General features: G+C 30.7%; 1 protein-coding gene across 1 annotated transcript in view; it reads right to left on the bottom strand.

Annotated features, from left to right (window-relative positions):
* Nucleotides 1-8,676: 8,676 nt before the first annotated feature.
* Nucleotides 8,677-25,163, bottom strand: part of LOC129222024 (cell adhesion molecule Dscam2-like) — a 121,715-nt gene continuing 105,228 nt past the window's right edge. Inside the window, exons 22-26 of the mRNA XM_054856441.1 lie at nt 20,288-20,351; nt 19,904-20,000; nt 17,161-17,273; nt 10,955-11,067; nt 8,677-8,803 (exon numbers count right to left, since the gene is read on the bottom strand). Coding sequence (XP_054712416.1) covers nt 10,997-11,067; nt 17,161-17,273; nt 19,904-20,000; nt 20,288-20,351 — 345 coding nt within the window. The 3' untranslated portion in view covers nt 8,677-8,803; nt 10,955-10,996. The remainder of the gene's footprint in view (nt 8,804-10,954; nt 11,068-17,160; nt 17,274-19,903; nt 20,001-20,287; nt 20,352-25,163) is intronic.

The raw sequence follows: 25,163 nt of genomic DNA, 5'->3' as shown, positions 1-25,163 counted from the left end.
CGAAATGCAAATAAAACATTTTTATCCTCTAAGAATAAGGTTAAAAACAAAATAAATACAACACTTCTTACAAAAAAAAAAAAAAAAAAAAAAACTAAATTTCAATATGTTCCTTCATACTTATCTAAACAAGCATATTTTTCTTAACAACACGCGCGTTGCGTATTTGCATTCAATCACGCATCATCGGAAAATAAACAAAATAATATTTGTGTACTGTAAAAATAAACTCCGATTTTTTCTGTCTTTTAATGTCTTGATCTCATCTTTGATATAAACATTCTTGCTGTGAATCATTTCGCTTTTATGATGAGATTTCAGCAAAAACACGGATTTGTGAGAGTGAAAATGTTTTATCGTCTTTATTTACTGCTTCTTTCTGTCCGGAAGTGTAAATATTTTCGGGAATCGTAAAATGCATGGGACTTCGGACTGTTATCTCTTCTTTTCATTTGTTATTATTATTATTCCTTTCTTTTCCACTTTCAAACCGATTTAATGTAACTGTAAATTGAAATATATTTCACAGCGTCATTTAAAGTTGAATACGTAATATTCATTAAAAATAAAAATAAATGCCTCTCAAAATATTTGTTTGATTGTTAAGAATCACAACATTTTAAAGAATATTTTATGCTTTGGTAAATAATTTAGGCTTACAAAATCGTCTAATGTTTATGTGTGTATCAGAAAAAAGAGACATTTTTCCTTGCTAATCAATACTTCATTTTTTTCACTCTAATTAATTTCTACCAAGTAAAAATGCATCTTAAGAAAGAGATGTAGACATTAAGTACTTCCTTAATGACCTGATCACAGATGACCCTTAACTGCACGCAATATTTTATTTAGCCACGGACATTTTGCACTTCATTAGTTTTGAAGGAAATGTTTTAATTGATAGTGGGTAACACAAGATGCAAGATTTAATGTTGCATATATTAAGTGTTGATCATAATACTGGTAATTAAATTTGTGAGTTTTCTCTTTCAATAAGGTATTCTTACAATTTTATTGCGCAGACTCTTATTAGAACAACGAATTTTAAATGTATACATTACAAAAATAACTAAACACATCAATAGCATTTATAATGGAATCAAATTGTGCATCGTAATATGTTGAAGAGGAAAATATTATAGGCTATCTCACAGACGTTTTCAGAGCAAAAAATAAAAAAAAGTAATAAAAAATAACTTTCTTACTTTAAAGTTTTTTTCATCAGTACAAACCGCATTCTGAACTTAATAGTACACTGGCTACCAAAAGTGTTCGTACATTTTGAAGCTTTTAAGTAAAACCAAAATGACGAGAAACTGAATTCAATTATGAAGTCCAATATTTTTTCACATCATTCCTATATCATTCTAAATAAAACCCTTTAGTTTTTTTTTTCAAAATATTGACGGATCTTCTTTTTGAAATGGGTCAAAAAACGAAGAGACAGAGAAATAATACGCCACAAAATACAAAAGTCATCGTACACTCAAATGTTTTCGAATAAATTCATGATTTAAATTATCATATGTCGTTTTTTTATTAGTTTTGCATTCTATTGATCCGTAAAAGTGATTTGGCTTTATTTTGTTTCTATTTATTGATTCTTTAATATTGTACCTATTAATTTAAAATGATTGGCATACGTAAAAAAACACAAACACCATTCGAAATTTGAGTTTTTTCCCGCACAGTAGAGGTAAATTGGTTTAAAATGTCTCTAAATTAGTTAATTTATTTCATTCTATACTAAAGTGCTGGGTAAAATGCTTTAAAGAAAATAATCGGATCGAAAACAAGGTAAGAAAAGGTCAACCGGCAAAATTACCCAAGCGTGATCGGAAATTTACAGTTAAAAAAATTATGAAAATTACACATTTAGTGCTGCAAAAGTTTCTGCAGAGCTAAATGAAAGTTTTTACATTTAATTTTTACCTAAAATTGTTCTCCAAGTTATCTGATTAGCTGGATTAAATGGCACCTCTTCCCGCAGAAATTTTCTTGGCCGCGAAAAACAGAAAGCTAACGCTTTTTGCAAAATCAATGATAAATAAGCTCAAAACGTTTTGGAATTACGTCTTACTTACAGACAAAAATGAATTCAACATTTTTGTTAAATTGTTGTGTAATTGTAAATGAAAGAAAAAATTAGGAACTTAATCTTAATAACTTAGTTGGACCAGTTATTCAGGACGGTGAAGGTGGTCTTGTGTGAGAGCGCATATCAGCATCAGGACTTGGTAGTTTGGAATGTTTTGATAAAATAATGAATCACGCTGTTCATTTAAATATTTTAAAAACCAATTTTAAAGTCTTAGCCAAAAATTTGGTTATCGGAAACAACTTTGTTTTTTATTAAGATAACGATAAGAAACACACGGTTTTCAACGTTTGCGTCTAGTACCTCGAAAATTGTCCTAAAGTTAAGAAAATACCCCTTCAATCTCCAGATTTGAACTAAATATAACATATTTAGAGATATCTGGAGGCTATATTACGAAAACACGGCTTTGAAAAGAAAATAGAGCTAGAAGCAGTAAGACGCGAAGTGTGGTTGAACACTTACTAAGAAATTACGCAAAAAGAAAAAACAAAGAAGGAAATCTATTCCCAGAAGTTTAAAAGGTGTTGTTGATACTGCAAGATATTCTACGATATAATAACTTAATAAAAAGTTAGATTATTCAATAATATAAAGACATTTTTTAAAGTGTACGAAGACTTTTGTGAGATAAAATTTCCGGCACTTTTTGGTTTTTGATTTTTAAAAAATTATGTTTTAATATTTTTTTTTAAAAAATCATGTAGTTTTGTTGAAATGTGATCATAGATCTTATAATTAAATACCTATTCCGAAATATTTATTCTAACCAATGAATAAGGTCCAATTTCACTGAAAGTTGTAGGTGTACGAACATTTTTAGGAGCCACTGTACCTGTATATTTAAAAGTAATAATATCAAAAGCATTTAAATAGTATTATCATTTCGCAGTAATACTTAATATGAAGTCAATGGTTTATAACATAGCACACTGCGGTAAAAATATGCGTCTTAAAATTCTGCTTCTTTATAGAGAGCATCACATAAACAGACCATTAGCAAGTGACTATATAACCTGGATTGGTCAGAAATACACAATTGAATACATTCATGACTCTTTAGACATGGGTGTAACAGTTTTTTATGCTCGTTATTGAAACACGTTTGAAGGATAACCCGTTTACTAAAATACTAACCAAATACAAGTTATTTATGTTGGTTTTAAATTATAGAAATTATAGTTATGACTAGTAAGAGTATAGGTGAGTCATGTTTCTAACCATGATAGAACTGAAAGTAAAAATATTAATAAATGTTATGTGAGCACCAGAAGTCGTTTATTTTCATAATTTTACTAAAAATTATTGTACTACGTGGACATAATACTATGAGGTTTCACAGAGAAAGCTAAAACTAAAGCCCTTGCACACATTTACACTTGCATGATATATTAACTGTAATCATTCAATATTGGAAATTTGATAAATTTTTGAATTCATTAGCTGATTTTCTGATGAAGGTCCTGGATTAAAATTAAATTATTATTTAAGTATTATTAATTTCAAAAATATTTGTATTATTATTTAAATCAGTGCAAAGACATATACGTTCATCAAGCGTCAGTATATTATTGAAAACAATTTCAAAAATAGTATTACACTGCTGTTGATTGCTGTGCATTTGAAAGAGTCCTTCAGATAACTTGGAGAAAAATCAAAGTCCCCAACGACAGTATTTACATCGTAGACTATCCGAGCAGTCCATTAAACTTAATCAGAGGAAGTGATGCAATATTTATCTTGCCGTTGAACACCGTAAGAAAACTTATTTCCTAAGAGATTTGACTCGAGAGAAACATTAGAAAGACGCTTATATTTTATTCTGTAGTAGAAGAAATGTTAAGAACACACCTTTTAAAGATAGATATTTTAAAAAATGGTCTTTGAAAAATACTTTCCTTCAGTGGGTTTATTATTCAGATTGCGTTAAGAAAATACGAACTTTACGAACTGGGAAAAGTTTATTGAACTGTACTGTTAAAACGTCTAACGAACATATTAACTTCATGTTTTTAAAAAGTCAACTATCACAAATATACATTGAGACCAAAATAAGTAGTTAACGATTCTTACAAAGCACATTTTCTGAGAAATTTATTTTCCTAGTACCAATTCTCTTTGTTTCTAATAAAAAGAAAAATGTCCTCTTCTCGAGAGAAATCAGCGTATTTTTAGTTTTTAAATTCTGATAACAGAAGGAAAATATTTAAATGCATATAACAATGCAGTTCTTTTAAATTTGATAAATTTTAGTACGGTTGTACACATTTCCTTTCAATTTTCTTTAAATCCTGTAGAGGGAAGACTGTATAAAACTAGTTTTTTTTTTTTTCCAAAAAATAAAGTTTTCCTAAAACTAAAAGGTTTTCTTTTTATATTTAAAGCTCTTTATTGATTCAATGAAAAGAAGAAATTCAATTACTTGAAATACAATTAAACTAATTAAGAAAATTTTATTTTTTTCATTTCCTTTTTTTTAAAACTTTACTTCGCTTGAGGTAAATTTGCTTGTTATTACTTTCATCGTTTCTACTTTGGCTTAATTAACGGCAAATTTATGAAAACAATGCCAGCAAGGTATCAAAAAGTAAGTTTTTTTTTCAATTTGAGGGGAAATAATAATAGTCCCTGTCGATTCAATACCAGCAGACATTGAAAGTACTTTAATGGAAAAACTATTTTTCTTTGATGTATGTCAACCGTATATACAATGATTAAAACGTATTAACTGACAAATTTAGTTATGAATATTCTGATCAGTAATCATACGGCGCAATATCAACATAAACTATTAAATATATGCTACTAAGTTGATTGATATACAGGTATATATTGACCGGTAGCAAAATATCTAAGAAAATTCTGAAAAGAAATGATCTACCTAAACAACAGAAAGCCCGTTAAATGCAAAAACAAGTCGAAAACTTAATTTACCAATTCCATATCTAAAAACGGGTCTTCAAACTATAAAACTGAAACTAAAATTAAAGTAAAATATGGATAATGGTCTTGTTGCGTCAATATATTCTTATTGATTGCTAAAGTTGACTGAATATTCAAAACCGGGTCCTTTTCCAGAGAATTAGCACATTCCGTCACAAATTCGGCTGTTGTTCCAAAGCAGTTGTAACATCGAACAGAAGTGAATTGAGCATTAACTTGTAGATTCATGAAACGGGATTTTGTAACGGTTTCATTCATTGAAATCGTCATCGTTTCAATGAACAGTGAAAATGTTGCAATTTTGATGCCAGTAATTGTGAAATGTTTCTGAGAAGCAATAAGTTTAAATGTTAATAAAAAAAAAATGGGGAATGTTGTTGTTTTTTAAATCTGTCTGGAATTGGGATTAAACAAACAACTCTTTGCAAGGAAGTACTAAACGACTTATTTGCAGTTTCCGGAAGCTAATATTTCTCTCTTGTTCTTTGCTCATTACTTTGGAAGGCAATTTAAAACTTTTGAACTCACAACAAGGACAAAATTGCAGTATCTAAACGATCTAACAAAACTGATCGGAATTTGCTTAAAATTTTGTCTTACTACAAAACGGCACGACCTTGAGGATCACAGATCTGGACAAAATTGTAGATTTCAATCAATCTGCAGTAGATTTGAGCCCAGGTACAGTGGTTTGAAGAGAAATAGACCCGGGTAAAGAGGTACAGAGGTCTTTTGCAGTTGGTGTCCAAATTTGTTAGTTTGGCTCAGTTGTGTTTAATTTCAAAGATACCTGTTTTTACCCTTTTCCTATCGTATACTTTTATGAAGTGGATTAGGTGTTTTTTCAGACATTTTAGTCAGTTCATTTTTAGCATCTAATTGTCAATTTTTTTCATACCTTTTTTACGGATATTTGTAGGTCCACTTCAAAGATTATTTGATGTCCTATTTTATTCTGCCTATATGTTTTGCGTACCTCTTTTTTTTAATGATAGTCATGACTATCATTTAATCCCACGGGATTGGGATACTCTACGTTATTATTTTATAAATCGGCGTGTTTAGTTGAATTGTTCACATAAACGGCTGATTTTGGGTAGAGTGGATATTTCTTTGCCTACCGCATATATATATTTTTTTTAAATAGAAATCTTAAGATCTGTTGGTTTTTATTATTTTATGTAAGCTGAGGGGAACTTTATTTTAAGAGCAAATGAAATTAATGTATAGGAAAGAAAATCTTCAGCTAACCAGTGCTAAGAATTGTTTTTATGATCTTCGTTTACGCCTTCTCCTTTTCACGCCCGATTTTTCTTCAAAATAGCTTTAAGTAACCAAATTAAAACATTCCGACTGTGTTTTATTCATTGTTTGGAATTAGCGTCGTGCAATTGTCAATATGACGTCCATATCCTTTGCAACATTTTGAAAAGATGCAGTTGTTTATTCTTTCCTATTTTAGATTGGCCGGGATTTAAACAGTTTACCTATCGATTGTTTTACATCAGTTATTTTTAACTGGTTATTTTTTTGACAAAAATAATTTGTTCTATAATTTGTCTAAAAGTAATCATAAAATTTATTTTTTATGCCTGCAAAACTAACGGGTAAAATTGAAAGTTTAAGATATGATCATAAACACAAAACACACAATCCATAGAATCTGTATAACCGATGACAGTATACAGAGATAATTAAGCAGTTTTAATATAAAGCATTTTGATACATGGAAATTCCCTAAGCCGGATTGTTGGTGCGTGAATACGTAGAGAAGAGTTAAAAAAGTAAGAAACAAGAAGGAAGTTCCGTCTAGAAGTAAATGAGCTTTCTTTCCCGTATACCCATATCTACTTTCTATTGTCTGCTCATTTTTCTCAAAAATTGCTGAAATCGCAACTTGTTTCAAACATATTTTTCTAGCTGATTTCTATTATTAAATATGCATCGCTCATTTTAAAAAAGTAAATGCGTAAAAAATAAATAGATAAATAAATAAACCAACAAATAAAATAGCAGCACCTTTTAAACAAAGAAGCTAATCCACTTTTCTCCATTTAAAAAAATCCTTTAACCGCTTTCAAAAAGAAAAAAAAAACTAATAATTAAACAAAATCGTTTGTTTTTCCCTGTTGCCAAAAAATATTTTTTAATGAATTAATGCACTTTCCAAAATGAATAAAAACAATAAATTGCCAACTTAAAGAAATAATTTTCACTATCAAAAAAAAAAAAAAAATCGTCTACGCATATCTTTATGTAGAATCATAAAGAACTTCGAGTTTATCCGCCGAAAACTGAATACATAAACTAAAAAATAAAGTGAAAATAAAAACAAGTCATATTAAAAATAATTATTTCGCAGTTAAAACCATAGCTGCAGAGTCGGAGTCGGAGTCAGTCTCATTTTGGGATAAAAGAGTCAGATTCGGGAGCCGAAAGTATTTCACACAATAAAATTTAATTCATTTCCCTTAGAGTCCGCAACCCTGCCAATGTTTGCGGAGTCGGAGTCGGACTTTTTCTGGAATAAAGAGTTGGAGTCGAATGTCCAATAATCAAAGTCAGTCATTTTTCTCCGTGTATAATTTTTTGCCAAAGCTACGAAGTCAGGGAGTCGGAGTCCGACTAATTGTCGGCGTTGGAGTAAGGTACCCCAAGGTTCTCGGAGTTGGAATCGGAAGTTAGTTGTCAAGAGCTATTAAAACAAAATTTGTGTGAAGTAAATCCGGCTTCAGGTGCGAAATCTACATTTACTTTCAGTTTTCCCACAGGAGCCAATGTTAAGGATATTGAATTGTTCAAAACTGAACAGAAAATTGTTCAAATCAAAAATATATTTTATATCCATGTTTTTCATCATATGCTTTTTCCTACAAAGTTTGTTGGCAGCAAATTCGACTCTAAGTTCGGAACTGCCTCGAACTTCACCGTAGGCGTTAATGTTAAGTTTTTTTTGAACTGTTCAAAATTGAACGAAAAATAGTTCAAATCTAAGAGTGGAAAATATGAATGAGGTTCCCTCGCCGAGGTCTTCCGAACAGAAAAAAAAAAGAAGCTCGAATCGGACTATTCACTCAAAAGTTTCTAGGGCGAGGGGGGGGGGGGGGCAAACAGACAGTCCGGCAGACAAACCAACCGACAAACATTTTCCCCCATCTCAATACTCTACTTTCCAATTTTTATTGTTTCAATTTTTAATTATTTTTTTTAACTTTTGACTTTTTTTTTTGTTTTGTTTTGTTTTTCGCGATGTTTTCAAGATACCTTAAGCCTTCTTTCATACTTTTTTCTTCTTTCTCTGACTTTTACCGGGAAAATAGGCTAAAAAAGACAAATATTAAAACATTAAAAAGGGAAATTGTTTGCCTGCAATTTCAAAGGAAAAATTGTATAAGAATAATTTTGACAGTTTTACTCGTCCTATGATTATTTAAAATGTAAATGTAGTGCAATATAACCTGGCTTTTCGAAATATTAGCACGATGCAGAATTGAATTGAAAACAGGGTGATTTGACTTCAAGAAAACCTTCTGAAATGAAATTAATAGTAAATCGAGAAAATAATAAGCATAAACAGAGAAACGTGTTAATAACACATTTTATTTAAAATCTTTATTTTTTACAATTTTATGAGTGCTTAATTCAACATGTTAATAGCTTCAGCAACAAAAACACGAAGCACCGACGAATCACCCTTAAAAACCAGGAAGAACAATATAATCCGAAATCATTTTAAGCTCAGGATACAGCTGTACATTTGACCTGAAAGAAATGCTTATACTTTAGCTTGTACTCTTCCACAATTGTTTCAAAAAATTGGAACATATGTGTGGTATTAGAGCATTGAATAAATTAATATTAAAGGTTTAAAATATACCTTTGTGCTTAAAAAGTAAAATAAGAACAACCATGTATATTTGCATAAAATTGCGGATTGCTGCATACACATGTTTCAGCGTTAAAAGGAACGCCTTTTTCAAAGAAAAAAAAAAAAAAAACGCGAGATTGGCGATAAAAAGATGTCCGACAAAAGCAATGAGACAGAGAAATAATAAAAATAAATACGAATTAACCGAACACCAATGAGATAATTAGAAACCAAATTTAATTACTTCTTGCGTTGGTTGCGAACCTGTGAGAACACTCCTTCTCACTGTTTGCATTCTGATTGGTTTTCGGTTAATCTGCCTTTTAAAATTTTTTAAGCTGCTTGCTTTTCTAACATTTTGCGTTTGTTAATTCTCTTTCATCCATAATTTCACTTTTTTACATTGAAAGATATGTTTATCGTAACACAGAGTCAGATGTCTGCAGTAATCTGCAAATTTGTGCAGTTAGTTGTTGTTCTTTCTTATTTGAAAATTAGTGTTACTCAACTTAAAAAAAAAGTTAAAAAAATATTTTTTGCGCACTTCGTAGAATAATACTCTATAAAAATCAACGAATTAGCTATAAATGATGAAAGACAACTATTCATGATTTGTCAAATTTTATTTATATGTGTGTTGGACAATTTTTTGTAATTTCATTTTTTTAACTTGTGTTCTTCAACAAAGGCGTAAAATATTAACGACATTTTATGTTAAAAACATATTGAGCCTCTTTTTTTTATGATTCAAGTTTTGTTTTATGAAATCTAAACACATGCTCCGAAATAAATGGATAAACATGGAGAGAAAAATGGTTTTTATTCGTTTGCGTTAAATTATACCATACATTATTTACCAGATGCATAAGCTCTTGTTTATGCATCTGGAAGCTTATTATTATATTTCGAACAATATTTTAAAACAAACTGCTTATAGCTATCATATGCTTTTAGTTATAATAAAGTGTGTTAAAAACCATTTTTTTTATTTCAAATGCTTAGGATAGATCGGGGCACGTTTACGCAGTGCCCTTTTTTTAAAACGAATTATAACTGAACAGCCAGCAGTAATAACAGATTGATGCTGCTCCCTAGCAAATATACTCACAGGTTCTTGAACATCAGTTGAGATTCAATCTAGCAATCAAAAAGAATAATCTGTTTTCGACAAAGTCGAGTAAATTTTGAGTTGAACATTTTGAAGCTTATTGTTAATAAATACTAAGTTAAGAAAGAACAAATATGTAAAATATAGCAGAATTTTACCCTTTTCTGAGAATTGCATTTGTAGGAACTGAAATGTAATTAATTTTTTTGCATGTTAAAAATAAATCCATCCAAACTTGGCGACGAGGCACGTTTACGCGTTGGCGTCAGAGCACCTTTATAAGCACGTTCTTACTGTGTCTTACTTCTTAAGGTGCCCTAATGCTTTTTGAGCTCCGAAATGTCTCAAAACTTTTTAGTATTTTCATGCTATTTAGTTTGGAAAATCACCAATTAATTTTAATTGAGTTACAAGTTCGTATCTTATAGCTTACACTCATGTAGTACTGTCTTCATGCCCGTCCAGCTTTTACTTCATACACTATTCAGTCTGTAACAAATTTGCTTTATTTTAACGATGGTAAGTCATTATGTTGAAAACAGTAACATAACCACGTTAGATGTCAAAATTAATATGTGTAAACATGCCCTGCGTCCGGGAAAAGTTTATGCAACCGACTTGGACTGAAAAAAAATTAACTGTTTAAAACACAAACTGAGCAACAGCTGAATGTAAAAATTTTGACTCCATTAACTGCTTTATAAAACCACAATGTCTAAAATTTCTTAAGTTAAAACATACAATTTAGAAAATTCATTGAAAAAAATCCTCGTAAGTGTGCCCCGGTCTACCCAACAAGAATCTTCTAACGACGAAAATACTTTTGATTCGTACTTTTGATTCGTAAACGTAAAACAATCTTCATCATTTGTACTGTTGTTGTTTCTTTAATAGTTCATATTTTAACTATAACTAAACTCCGAAAATGGTAACTTACTTTTTATCTAAAATCTGATCATATTTCAGGACATCGTTTATGTTATGCTAATACTGTGTGCTCAGTTTTCCATCGCTTACTTCCTTCATATTGATTCGCTTCAAAAGTCTTCCCTGTGAATAAAATACATTTTCAAGTTATGTACCAATGATATGCAAAAAAATAAAAGAGCAAACCCTTACTTCTTCTAAGGATTTAGTAGTTATTTCAACAATATGTAACAACTTATTTTATAAATTTCACCGTATGTTCATGCCGTATTCTATAGCTAACGATAAAATGTCTCATTAAAATACCCGTTTAATATGAAAAGAAATGATGATTGTTAATAAACTTTGAAACGCATGGTAAAAATAATAAATTTCTCTGGCTATCCGTCATAGTTATACGACTACCGTAAAATAGTACAATTTCGTACCAAGGGAGCAACATTGGGATAATATTGCTATGGTGATGATTATGCTGTCTAGTGGCCTCTTTTTCGAACTTACGAGCTCCAAAAAAAAAAAAAAAATCACCAGGTATTGTAACCATTTAGGTAGCTAAAGACGCTTTATTAGAGATTGCCATCGTTGTTGTATACCTGTAGATAACTTAGTCGTTCTTAGTGCGTGATTCGACTCTTACGTGAAAGAGGAGCCAAAATTATCCTTTGGGCAGACCATTTATACTGTTTTTCAAGATCTGAGAAGTTCAGATTTGCTTTACTATTTTGTCAGCTGTGAATTAAGCCACTTGTCGACTTAAAATGTTTAATAGTTTTCATAAGCTCTCATAATTTATCGAAAATGGGATTGTTAGGGTACAACAATGGGCCACTTATTTTTCACGGTTTTTAGTACCTTGGAGCTTCATTTTATTCTCTGCAAGGATGTTTTCGTCACATTTTGTTATTTATTGTAAATAATGGCAAGAAAAGACAAGAAAGCTTAAGGTTTGCCCATTGCCCGTATTCATAGGAGATTTTGCAGAAGTTGCTGACTGAAATCCGGACCAAATTAAAAGGGAGATTTTTTAAAAATTATTTATTTTGACGAGATTTGGAATGTGAAATGTGATTTCACATTTCAGTTTTCGAAATTTGTGTCGAACTCGTTTAAATACTTTCAGACCTGCGTATTTTTTGAGAACTAAGTATAGGTAAATAACCTGTAATTAGTGAGACTTTTCTAGTTTTCAAATGTTTTTATGTGAAAACCTAGGCAGATAATAAAGAAAGTTACCTACATTTAGCATGTTGAGCTTTATTAATCACTCGTGACGAAAAGTGTTGATTAAACCGTACAAAATTTGAAAAAAGGGGGAAATGATGGAGTAAAAAAAATATTTGTACATTTTCAAGCAGAAGGCAACTTGTTGCCTCAGACAACAATAGGCCAGATCAAGTTTTCAATGTGTTTTCTAGGTAAAAATGAGGTGGCCCATTGTTATACTCCGCATCAGTACAACTATGAGCCACGGGGGAAAAATTCCCATTCCTCTTCTTTACAACTGAGACTTTTCTTTTAAACATATCATTTGAAAGACGAGATGTATAGCGACAATTGCTAAAATCCTCAAACTTCTAAATCGCAGATGTACATGGAATTTTCATTGAAATCATCGAAAAGTGGCCCATAGTTGGACCATTTTACGGTACTGATTAGCTTTCTGGTTGAATTTCATGTAGATTGTCTTTGAAATACTTACATTTACCATGGTTTCGAAATGATCTAAACATAGCATGACAAAAGTTCAAATAAATTCTTTTTTACGTTAAAAAAATTATTTCGATACTTTGTGAATGTATATACTATAGTAAAACAAAGGAAACTTAAAGTGAGAGATAGAAATACAGTAGATCCTCATTTTACGTGGATTTGATTATAGACGGTTTAATATTTGACGTCTTTATTGTATTTTACGCAGATGAGTTTTGATTTTACGCGGAAGCAGCATTGCAAAAAGATATAGTTTTCCCCTGCTTTGAAACTAAAACTTCTAAAATTGCTGACAGCTTGCAATGAACAGTAATTTAGAGTGATAATAAGCAAATTGGGGTAATTGAAGACAGATTTTGTGGGGCGATTGATTCCAGAAGTAATGAAGAGTTTTTAGAAGTGACGAAGGAGGGCAAAACCAAACTAGAGTATCCACATTGATAACACATAATCAGAAACTTCCATATTGAAAGTTTTAAGATGTTTCTTAACAATGGTAAATGATCTTTTTGATTTGCAAGTGAAGGAAGACACCGTTGCGGAATTACCGCGAGAATCATTAATGCGTTAATGCGCTGCAAAAACTATATTTGAAAATGGTTAATAATCACCATTATTTTTTCAATATGCAATAAGTTTTTTTTTATGTATCAAAGAAAGCCCATTCGTTTTATTACACTTTTATCTATCATTACAATAAAGAGTATATTTTAACATCTGGAACCTAATCCCTATTTCAACACTATATTTATGAGATTTTTATTTACGCAGTATTTTCGAGGGAATCCACTCCCGCGATAAACAAAGGTCTACTGCGATAAATAAAAAAGGATGAAACTGTTTTTAAAAAAACCCTATTTCTAACATGCCAAATTAAAAATAAATAAAGAAAAAAAATAGTTTAAAATTTTAACACTTTACATAATTACGCATTCGGGGAACGGAACCCCCGTATAGAGTGATGATCTATAGTAACAAATAAATTGAAAATAAAATGCTTTAATAAAACCCCATTTCTTACATGGCACATTCGAAAATAAAGAAAATAATGATAAAGACATAAAATAAATAAAAACTTTTTTTTTGTCCGCAAAAATATTTTCCGAGTTTGAAATCTTAACCAATCCCAGGTTTACATTTTAACATTTTTTTTCGCGCTTTATTTATGAGATATATTCAAAAATCTATTTTAATGCATAATAATAATAATATTAATAATAAATAAAATGTTGAAGAGAAGTATTTAACCTCTTTTAATAGATAAATGATATTTCTTCCAAGCCTATTAATATTAATATTGATTTAAATTTTTGTCAGTGTTCAGCTGTGATAGCAATAGAAGAAAACTGTAAGTATGTGATTTATAACTTGCTAAATGGTGCCGAACCTGCAATATATTAACTCTCTGTCAAGTAGCATGCTTCTAAATTTCTTCTTTCTTTATTTATGTTTTAAATCCAAGAAAATATATTTCTTCTTTGGAAGTTTCAAAGAAAGCCTATTTATCATTCTACAAATAGAAACCTCGTTTCTGATTTTCTATGAATCAAATACTGAATGTTACTTAATGCGGCCTTCTCTAGAAATATTGCACATTCATATAACTCCAGGAAGGCTGTAATTATGTTCTACTTCTACATTTATATCTTCCGCAGATATGGAAATATTTATTGTCATTTCTTATTTTCATTTATTTTTAACACACTCGGGATATATTAATGTTTACAGACATGCATCAATGGAGACAAAAATGTATTTTTGAAAAAAGCAAAACAAATATTAATCTAGAAATGTACTAAAATGTACTAGATTCATTTCATTTTCTTTCATGAATCATACTGTTTCAAAACAAACACTTAAAATATAACCTTAAAGTTTGAACAAAAGCATACTAGATACATTGCATCATGTGATTAATAATTCAAGCATTTTCCAAAATTTCTTGTTTTTGTTATGTTATTTCTATTTATTCATTTCTTTCTTCTTTTTGTTAAAGTTATAATTTGGCCACATAAGATTTTTTTTTTTTTTTTTTTTGAGATTAAATAATTGTTCTATATTGAAATGCTATTCAATTGTAGATTACGTAACGTTCTGAAAATTAGCGGTTTAAATGAATCTTGAACGCCTAGAAGTGTCCAAAAATTGCAGTTTAGAAGCGAATCACCACTCACGTACACAGCAAATAAAATGAATATTTTTGAAGTCAAAATAAGTGTGCGGATCCAATTTAACTTAAAATGCGTAATAAAACTAAAGCATTATGTATTTTTTCCCTTCACGTTTTTTGTTCGTCCATTATCTAACTTTAAGTTCCTTCATTCTTTCATGCACTGAAGAAAGGGTTTGATTTTTTTCCCCGTAACAGCTGTTTTCAGAGTTTTAAAACTCTTCAAAATGCTTTTATTTGTTCATGTATACACGTAGTCGTATTTTTACTCATTTCATTGTACAAAGTTTCCGACTGCTTCTTTCACATAAGTAAGTCATCCCGACATCTCAGAGTAGTAGGCTCTGTAGTAGGCATTAGCGTCAATGTGTGATGGACTTGGCTAATGATAATGACCGGTAACTATCAGATTTTTGTTTTGGAACTATCACAACATTCGTTGGGGAAAAACACTGATTCCAATGGTGTTCCTTCACATTAATTAATGTGCCGTAAATTGTTTATTAGTGGTTGCAGAAATTTTCACTTTGTGAAAACTGGATCTTCTGGAAAGATTTCGTGTAAAAGCACTCTCGCTTTCTATTGGTATTACCAAATAAATATTAAAATATTGATTTTAACTTTATCTGATATCATTGATTTATGGACATAAAATATTTCTTCCACCAGGTTCAGAAAAGAGCTTAGAATTCGTCGCTTAAGCTACGAATTCACAGATTTCAAATTAAAAAAAAACCTTTACATTTCACTTTTATCGTCTTAAGGTATAACTATACAATGCAATATCGAATGAATGAATGCTTTTCTTCGAAACTTCTGGTATCTTGTTTGGAATGCGGTTAAGGAAAAAAATGTAAAATTAGATATATTTATCAAAACCTAGCTGATCCCTCAGCCTGCATAGAACATATGCCTTGTATTATATTTCTTTCGGAAGTGAAGAAAATATACTTTTCCGACAATGTAACGTATTTTTCTATTACTAATGCTTGGCAAGTCTTCCGTTGTCAGCAAAAACCGTTATAAATTAAGATTTTCTGAGAAAAAACGCATGCATAACAGTCGGGTTACCAGTAATATATTCTATGCTAATTTCAGTTCTGAGAATTGATAGTATTTAATATTTGCTACGTCAGACTAGTTAAAAATTAAGCATATATCATTCATTTTTATCTCTTAAAAAATATTATCCGATTTCATTTGATTGATTTTGCCGAATTTACTGTTGACACCTTACGATCAATGGTTTGGAAAGTCATCTACGCATAAATTTAGGAGTTTGAGATTTAAAACCAAATGAAAAAGCACGCACACAACTAACACATATATTTAATTTAATGCAAACGTAAAACCGTTTTGAGAGGAAAAAATAAATAAAAGTGGCATTCATTTACGAAAACTACGAAAATTGCTCCCCCCATATATTCTTCGCTAGTGATAATTTTGCTTAAAAAGTATTACTTGTAATCATCATTACATCAACGTAGATTTGAGGTATTAAGTTTAAATTGTTTTCTTTTTTTTTAAATTTTCAGTTGCAATAGGGTTGTTTCCGAAACTTTGAAGCTTCTTAACTCTGAAAAAGCATGCTTAAAAACATAGAATTTAACCATTTTTTTTTTAAATTACGCAGTTTATACTTTTTTTTATTTTTTTTATTTTTATCGGTGCTCAAATTGAAATTAATTTGTTACGCTTCTGCAAATGACATCACAAGTAATTAAATGCCACTCACTGATGTCATTAGCGCACAGCGCATTTTTTTCTTGCCTGGAAACACGCATGACAGCAAAGCGAAAATATTTAACTCAACAAAGGAGGTGCGCGCCTAAGTGCATCACTTGTGACGTCATTTATTTCCAAAATCGGACATTAAAAAATGATAAGAAGAAGAAATAATTGTTGGGAGAATAAAACGTTTTCTGGCTGCTTGTTTTTTTTTTCTTTTTTGCTCTTTTTTGCTTATTCTCTCAATTTCAACAACTAAAATTATTTCTCCCCCATTACTATTTGCATAAAAATTGTAAATTGTAAAATTTGTCACTTTCTTTTTCTTTTCTCTTATTATTTTTGTGTTTTGTTTACTTTAAAGTTTTGATTAATTCCCTTTCAAATTATTGAATGTATAAGATTCTAAATAATTTAATTAATAAACCAGTGAAGTAATGATAGTATAAAATTACACTAAAAGCGACACAAAAGAATTCTATACCTGCAACAAACTCTTCCAAATCAGAAAACAGATCTACATTCCACAACAAAAGCGGTCTTAATGTCACAATTATCTGCAACGTTAGCATGAATGTACTCATTATAAACACAATCAAGGTACTCACACAGCCTATCACATTCTGTTTCTGATTCCCTGGCTTCGTCTCGTATAATTCTATCATCAGGTGAATGGAGAGTGTACAAAAGGTCTTCGTTATCTGATCCGGAACTAGAATCCCTTTAAAGAGAAGTTACTGACATTATGTTCTATAAAACCTGAATATGAATTAGTTATGGTTCTTAGGTTAAACAATGAGATAATTAAGGGTTATACATTGTGCAGAAAATGTTTCGTAACCTTTCATTTGAACTGTTCAAAAGGAAACCTTACACTTACTTCATATAGTATAACGTTGGTATAGTGTTACTTTGTCAAAATATTGTTTATGTATATATATATATGTTACCGTTAAAGTATATAATGCAGTTATTTTATAGAATAACTAGGTATTTTATAAATAAACTAATAATAGACAATTAAAATGAAAAATAAGCAATTTATCTAATTTATGCAACGTATAAATGGTATTTATGAAAACGTACCATAAAATCATTTATTACAACAAGGATTGCTAAAACGACACTTGGAATTACAAAGAACATTATGTCTAAAACAAAAAAAAAAAAATTGTTGACACACTGGGTTTTATACGAACATTTTGGGGGTAACACAGTGGTGGAAGGTAAATGTATTTGTCGTCTATATAATATGTCGCCTATATATGATATAGATTATTTTACACTTTAACGGGCTGACGATCGTTATTCTTTGAAATAACTAGTTAAACCATGAAATACAAGAGAGTTTTACACTTTAACGGACACTATCAGTTATTCCATGAAATAACTAGGTCTGCTATATAATAATGGATTTCATACTTTAACGGTAACATATATACTTACATTGAGTTTCCAAATTATTATGAAAACTTGACACTAATACACAGATCAGTTACACCTACCCATTAAGGGTAAGTTAGCTATACAGTGGGAATGCATAACAAGAAAAGATTGAAATGTACTACGTGCTTTGAACAAAAATGAGAAAATCTAGTTTTATTGATTTAGTTTGAATGGTGGATGTTTGCAGACATTCGAAGCTTTGAAATTAGGTTCGGCAAAACGGGCAGCACTTGATATATATTCAAGAACAGTAGTTATTAATTTTTACTGAGAAGGGACTTCCAAGCTAAAAACCGGATCCCAATGTGGTCATCTGGGGATACTGAATGCTCAAGCTGAAAGGAGACTTACCAGCGCTGCCCAGTCTAAAAAAACTCCAGCACCATACTAAATTACTGGAAATTGAATCTAAAAACAATTACAAAGGTCTCTAAATAAACTGTTTACTGCCTGTTACGCTGTATATAATATATAAGCCTTAAGACATGTTTAATAGTCTGTACCATATGAGTTGTGCTAAAGTGGACACCTCCAGTTTATGAAGAAGTGCAAGGATCGGGCAGAAAATGGTTGATTAGGGTCATGGGGTTAAATGAATCACATCTTCTTCTGCAACATGTAATTGAAAAGTTGCAGATATATGGTTTAGTCAACCCTAACCTGGTAGCGTCTTAATGCTGCGAGGTTAGATTTGCCCCAACTATAGATAAAAACAGTTTTTTCCACTGCATCAGAAAAATATTTTAAGCCAATTTAGGAAATATTAAGATTTGTTGCGGGTTTCTCTGCAGTGTATGAATATTTTAATTCGAAGGAAGCAATGTTTGAATATTTTAGAGCTTTCATCATGTACTCTACCGAGGAAGTACACACCGAGAGGTTCAATGCACCGTGGCTCCACATTGCATTATGATTTTGAATATTCGGGATAAATTCAAATGCAACACCAAGCAGTGGGATATAGTATTCTTAAATACCAAATGCAATTTATCTTTTCTGCCTTGATATGCCTTATGCATCTTGATAATATCTCTTGCCAATTATGTAAAAGGGAATCCATGTATTATCAAAGGCAAAAGATTTCATCATTGAATTGAGAAGGTGGTCATAACTTGCTTTATTGATATTTAAAGTACTTTGTGCGAAAACCTTATTTTATGTTCATCCGTCACAACTCAATATTCCATTGGGATTGAAACATGTACTGTTTGTAAGAAATAAATAAATACCTTTTATGCGGAGAAGTACCGTGAAATAATCAATGTCTACAGAACGTTGGCTATATCCTGTTATTAACTGCTTTAATTATAATGAATTATAAAATAGTCATTTTTTTCATTTATAGGGATATTTATAGTATTTAATTCAAAAAAAAAAAAGCTACAAGAATAAGGAATAGCATGAATAAAATCTTAGCTATTTGCTATTCGAACAGCTTAGATAATTTTTCTCTAATGAGGCAGCTTTGCAGTATTTTTTGCTGAACTAGATCGATCCCCTTATATCGCTGATACTTCCACCCAATATAAATAAAAAAAATAAAAAATAAACAATTAAAAAGCTCGACTCCAGACTGTGAACAAGGAAATGAAATGAAAATCGATAATATTTAAAGTAATATTTCCGTTTCAAAAAAACTAAAAGTTGAGAAAAAGCACACCTGCAATTTAAATGCAATTTAATTAACTTTCTTTTATGAATTTAATCCGTTAAAAAAAGAAAAAAAGGGGAAAAAAAGAAAGAAGAAAGAGAAAGAATTTAAAAAAAATCTACTAGCATTGTGAACCATCAGGCCAATTATTTTCGCTACTGACCTCGGAAAAAATAATAATTTATTCGAGTGAATCTTGTACTTAGGAGAAAAGAACAACAATGAGAAAATCAATAAGTGAATAAACAACTTACCCATCTCCGGATTCTCGCCAAGATCTTGAACTCTCTAATTTCATTCTTCCTCTGTCTGGGACTTCATAAATTGGATGCTCACAATGAGTTCGTATTTCTATGCCTACAATTGATTAAATAAAATCCATTTGCTCTTCTTAAAGAATACAAGCGTGTATAAAATAATTAGCATGGTCTTATGAGATGATTTTTTTTATATTTAATGTGATGTTAGTGGACACATCAAAAACAAATAGTAAAAAAAAAGGAAAAAATATAAAAATATATTTGCATTTATAAAAGATCAATATTTTAATAACTGCAAGTATTATATATATATATATATATATAATAAATTTTGAATTAGAAATACAAAAAGGTACTATGTAAAAATTGAGTATCTACCTGTATGATGATATCCAGCCAGGTATATCTTCGGAGACTCATATATGCATTCCCCCTTTTCAATCTAAGAATGAAATAAACATATTTTCGTTAGTTAATTTGACAAAAAGGCTTCTCCTGTCTCTTCAAGCAAAAAGAAAAAGTTTAGTATAAAGTATTTAGTATTTCAAAAAAAAAAAAAAAAAACACACACACACACAAGATTTTATGCTGGTTAAGTACAGATGTTTCAAATTCTAACAGCCCACTTTAACCTTCACACATTTACTACAAGCCTAGATCTTGCTTGTCTTTCCCGCATCAAGACAATTGCTAGATCTTGCTGCGAGTTCCCTGCAAATTTTCTAGACCCCTTATCCTTCCCCATTTGGAGGATATGTGTACATTAGACGTTACAAAATATTTCCTTATACCTGGATACTTTTTTTTTCAAAAAAAATTGATAAAATAGTTTTATTTATCATCCACCAAAGCTTCGACTTTAAAACTGTCTAACAAGAAAGCTGGATTGTCTGTGGACAAATTACTTTTTCCCTTTCTAATACCTTCTAAAACCATCTTTCACTGTTAATAACAGAAACAATGATTCAGCAAAGCAATATGTCTTTTTATAAATCGAAATCGACCGACACATTGCTTGATGATGTTTCATAGAGACCTATTCACGCTCAGAAATTAAACAAGTCCTTCTTGTATAGAAAGTAACCACCAGCATAAATTTGCCTCACAGTCGAACTGGTAAAGAAAATCCCTCTAGTAATATTCCCTCCGCTTTCTCTTGACAGTAAAATAAATATGGTATCTCGTGTTTTGATTACCTTTAATCAGCCTTTCTTGCTGATAACATATTTCCTTAGTTTCGGAAAGTTTTTTAACATGTTCCCAAAGGAAATGAAAGTTTGATTTTGAATTAAATCTTAAGACATGCCTGCAAAAGTAAATATCTTATCTTGAGGGATGTTTTTTGAATGTACAGAAAATGTTTTTTTTCTATACTGAAAGGCTCTAGAAAATAGGGTGTAGATGAAAAAAAGAAGCTTAGTAAAAATAAGTTTAGTTTTGCATTGTATGAACGTTCTGTTAAATTTTTGACAATGTTCAAGTTTTTATTGATTTACATGTCTATATTTCTGCAATTTTGTCCTAAGTTTCTAAGAAGATTAACACTTGTGAACATAACATCTGGGCACATGTAAATAGTCCCTATATCACCTCCATCTACATTAGGATGGCACATTAATCTCTTTACTGTGTGAACTTCTTTGCCGGAAAAGGTCAGTTTATGCGTAAACATTTCAAAGAGCTATATTGCTTTCCTAGCAATATTGTTGTTACTGAAAACACCCGTGTTGCTACTCCCTTTGATTTACAATAGAGCTTCTGCTTGACCAATCAAGCCATTATGGTGATCCAGCAATCGTTAGTTTACTAAAAAGTGGAAATCAACGCTGTCGAGAGATGGTTTGACGATGACACTTATAATGTTGATTTCTCTCTTTTTGGGGTCGTTCTAGTAAGCATTTTCAAATTCTTAAAGAGCTTCAGGAGCTGCTCTCTAAGCATTTAACCCTGAAATTTTGAGTATAATATTTACTTTTCTTCAGACGTCATATATTTTTAAATAGTGTAGTATAAGTGCTAGTTAGAGTTTAGTTATTGAAATTTACTATTCAACTTTTAAAACTGCAACGATCCAGTCAGTGAAATAAAAAAATATTTTAAGAAAGAAATAAAAATTGATTGAAGTTGAAGTTTATTTCCTTTACCACAAAAGTGCAACATTAAACTATTTATATTATATGGATTATTGAAATGCTTATTAAAACTGCGAAGTTTAGTATTTGCTAAGATTATAATGAGATATAAGAAGTTATTTTAACTTTTTTACGAGCACATGCGTAAAATCTAGATAATGTTCAAATACTATTATTAAAATAACGTAGTCTTAATTTATAAATGGTTTAGTTTTGCTGCTTAACTTTTTATATGGTACCCAAAGCTGGAGTTAACTTACATCACATGCAGTTTGTAGCAAATCGATCTAATTGGGTGTGCTGGTGTTTCTTAGATTCCAACCAGCTGAAAACCAAGGTTTTCAAACAATGAATTTCTCACTGAGACATTTATAGCTTATCATGTCTTATATTAATTATTTGAAACCGGCAAAAAAATCATTAGCAATGGCATTAAAAAGAAAAAAAAGATAAACTTGAATGTATCGTATATGTTATATAGTCATTCAGAACCGACGTATACGAACAAATAATAAGAAGAGTCAGTTTGCAAAATGTAACTATAGATGATGCAAACCTAAACTGGCAGCATTTTGAAGACTACGCAGATTATAATGACGTAATCACGAAGCTGCCAGATTAGATTTACAGGAACTATAACTAAAATAAATCATATGCAGGATCCGACAAAAATATCGTAGGGGGGAGGCGTACCTTGGTGCCCCCTCCCAAGAATTTTTTTTTTTTTTTTAATTTCAACATAGTGTTAGCTATTTTTTCAGATCGTGCACCCTCATGACTTTTGAGCCTCCCCCCCCCCTCGCACCGCTAGGTTGCGAGGGTGCTATTTACGCCACTGGGTTTAGTCATGGGCTAGAGCAATTTTAGCCACTTGGGAGCATTTCAAAAGCAGCTGTAGTAAGCTATGGTCCAGTTCCCAGAAGGTAGTTCTGACTACGTCAGTGACTACGATAATACCAATGCACCAAATTGAATTTTCTCCTACACCAGCATTTATCAACCTTTTTTAACCCACGGACCGGCAAAATCTTTTGAAAAGAATTCCCAGACCGGTCATTTTTTTCCCTTCAAATATTTATTATTAGTTTTTTTAATACATAAAAAAATCGACTCGCAGTTCCTGTAAAATGTGTTGAAAAAACATTTGGATCCGAGAAGTCTTTCTCCCCCCCCCCCCCAATCTTTTCCTCTTCTAATTGTTTTTTTTTCCCTCAAAAAAAAAAGTAAATTTTTGACTTTGGCAAAAGTAACACTTCAGAAAAAAGTTAACTTTGGAACACACAAGTTAACGGAGCCATCAGAATTAATACTGTAATCACAGCTGTCGTTGCTCGAATAATCTGTCTGTCATTGTGAAGCATATAAGCTATCTCAAGAAGAAAGTGTACAAAATACGTAAATACACTGAATGTTCAACAAATAAAGATGTCCTTTTCGTGTAGATAATCCTCATATTAGGCAGTAAGAAACAAAGGGATGTAAGTGGACATTTTTACGTTTTGAGTAAAACTCGTATAAAGATAACTTGCTAGGTAGGTTTTCAGTGATTTTTTTTTTCAAAATCATGCTGTATAGCACTACCTACCAGGGATACTAGTACTATCTCTGGCCCCAAGAAAGAGTATTGGTTCACCTACGATTTGTACTGGTTATCTCCATATTTTTAATTTTGCCCCTTGCATCCCTTTGATTCTCACTGTCTCATATGTGAAGGACGCATGCGCAGCCATTATACACCTTATCAGTCAGGAATTGCACACTTGAAAAGCACAAGCGAAGATTTTATCCCCTTTCAGAAGAAAACCTCAACTAGTGTAGAATCAACATGGGAATTCGTGCTTGAACAAGCATTAGAGTCTAGTTTCTGTTATTAGAATTCGTACTTGGAAACGGTCTGGGTTATGTTTGTATATATTTGTGCTAATACATTATGTATATAAGTAAGATGAAAAATATGCTTCTAACAAGCATACATTTTTGTATTTTTATCCTTTCTTCTTTCAAACAATTGAAATTTATTCTTTTTTCTTCACTTTTCATATTCATCGCTAAACGTCCCAAATGAAGGCAAAAATTTCATCATGATTAAAAACTAAACCGCTTGAAATCAATTTGTAACATATGTTAAAAGAAAGGAGAATAAAAATGGGGTAGGGTAACGAAAAGAGCGTTTGAACACTGTTTTCTCTTAATATCGATCCAATTTATGCGTAAAATGAGAGCCTCATTTAGATTTATCTTGTTCATATTTATTGAAAATATATCGTGCATTGTAGGAATATTGCTTAGTTTTGAATAAATTCAAGATTAGTTAAGGTTAAATAAATACTTTTGTTTTAAAAGATAAAATAAGAAGTAACAGCGTCAAAAAGCACAAATTGCAGATTACTGCAGACGCGTGTTTTGGCGTTACAAGGAACGCCTCTTTCAATTCAAAAGAAATGAGCTTTCGGATAGCTTTTCATCTATAAGCTCATTTCTTTTGCATTGAAAAAGACGTTCCTTGCAACGCCGAAACACGTGCCTGCAGTAATCTGCATTGTTTGCTTTTTGACATTATTATTATTTATTTTACATTCAAGATTGTTTACTACGTACAGCAGTAGAACCTCGCATGTCCGAAGCTCCGGATACTCCGAACATATATTTTTTTTTTATTATAATTGAAAGTATTACCGGAAAAGAAGTAAATGCGTTAAAGCAGAAGAAAAGAAAAATAACTGGTCGGCATGTATTGATCTGAAACTCATTGAAAAAAAGAAAAAAAAAAAACGCAATTACCCCATTTAACTTTAACAAAAAATATTTAAAAAATCTTTATTTTAAAATTACTTTACACTAAAGATATTTTTGGGTGAAGAAGAGATTTGGGTTTTGAGTATTTAAAAAATAAAAAAGTCCAGAGTTTCAGTGTAGCATAATGTATGACTTTTTTTGAAGAATGTGTAAACAAAAATCATAGTCATTTTTGTACAATTGTATTTATTGTTGTAAATGTCTTGTTATTTTTTTTTAATCATTTTGTTTCGTTATGAAATAGTTCGTTAACAATTTAGTTATAGGAAAACAACCTTAAATGAAATGACGTAAAATTATTGAATTTTATTAAAAACTTAATAGTC

This window comes from Uloborus diversus, chromosome 5 (genome assembly GCF_026930045.1).
Source record: "Uloborus diversus isolate 005 chromosome 5, Udiv.v.3.1, whole genome shotgun sequence".
NCBI lineage: Eukaryota > Metazoa > Arthropoda > Arachnida > Araneae > Uloboridae > Uloborus > Uloborus diversus.
This window is presented reverse-complemented; position numbering and strand designations above follow the sequence as displayed.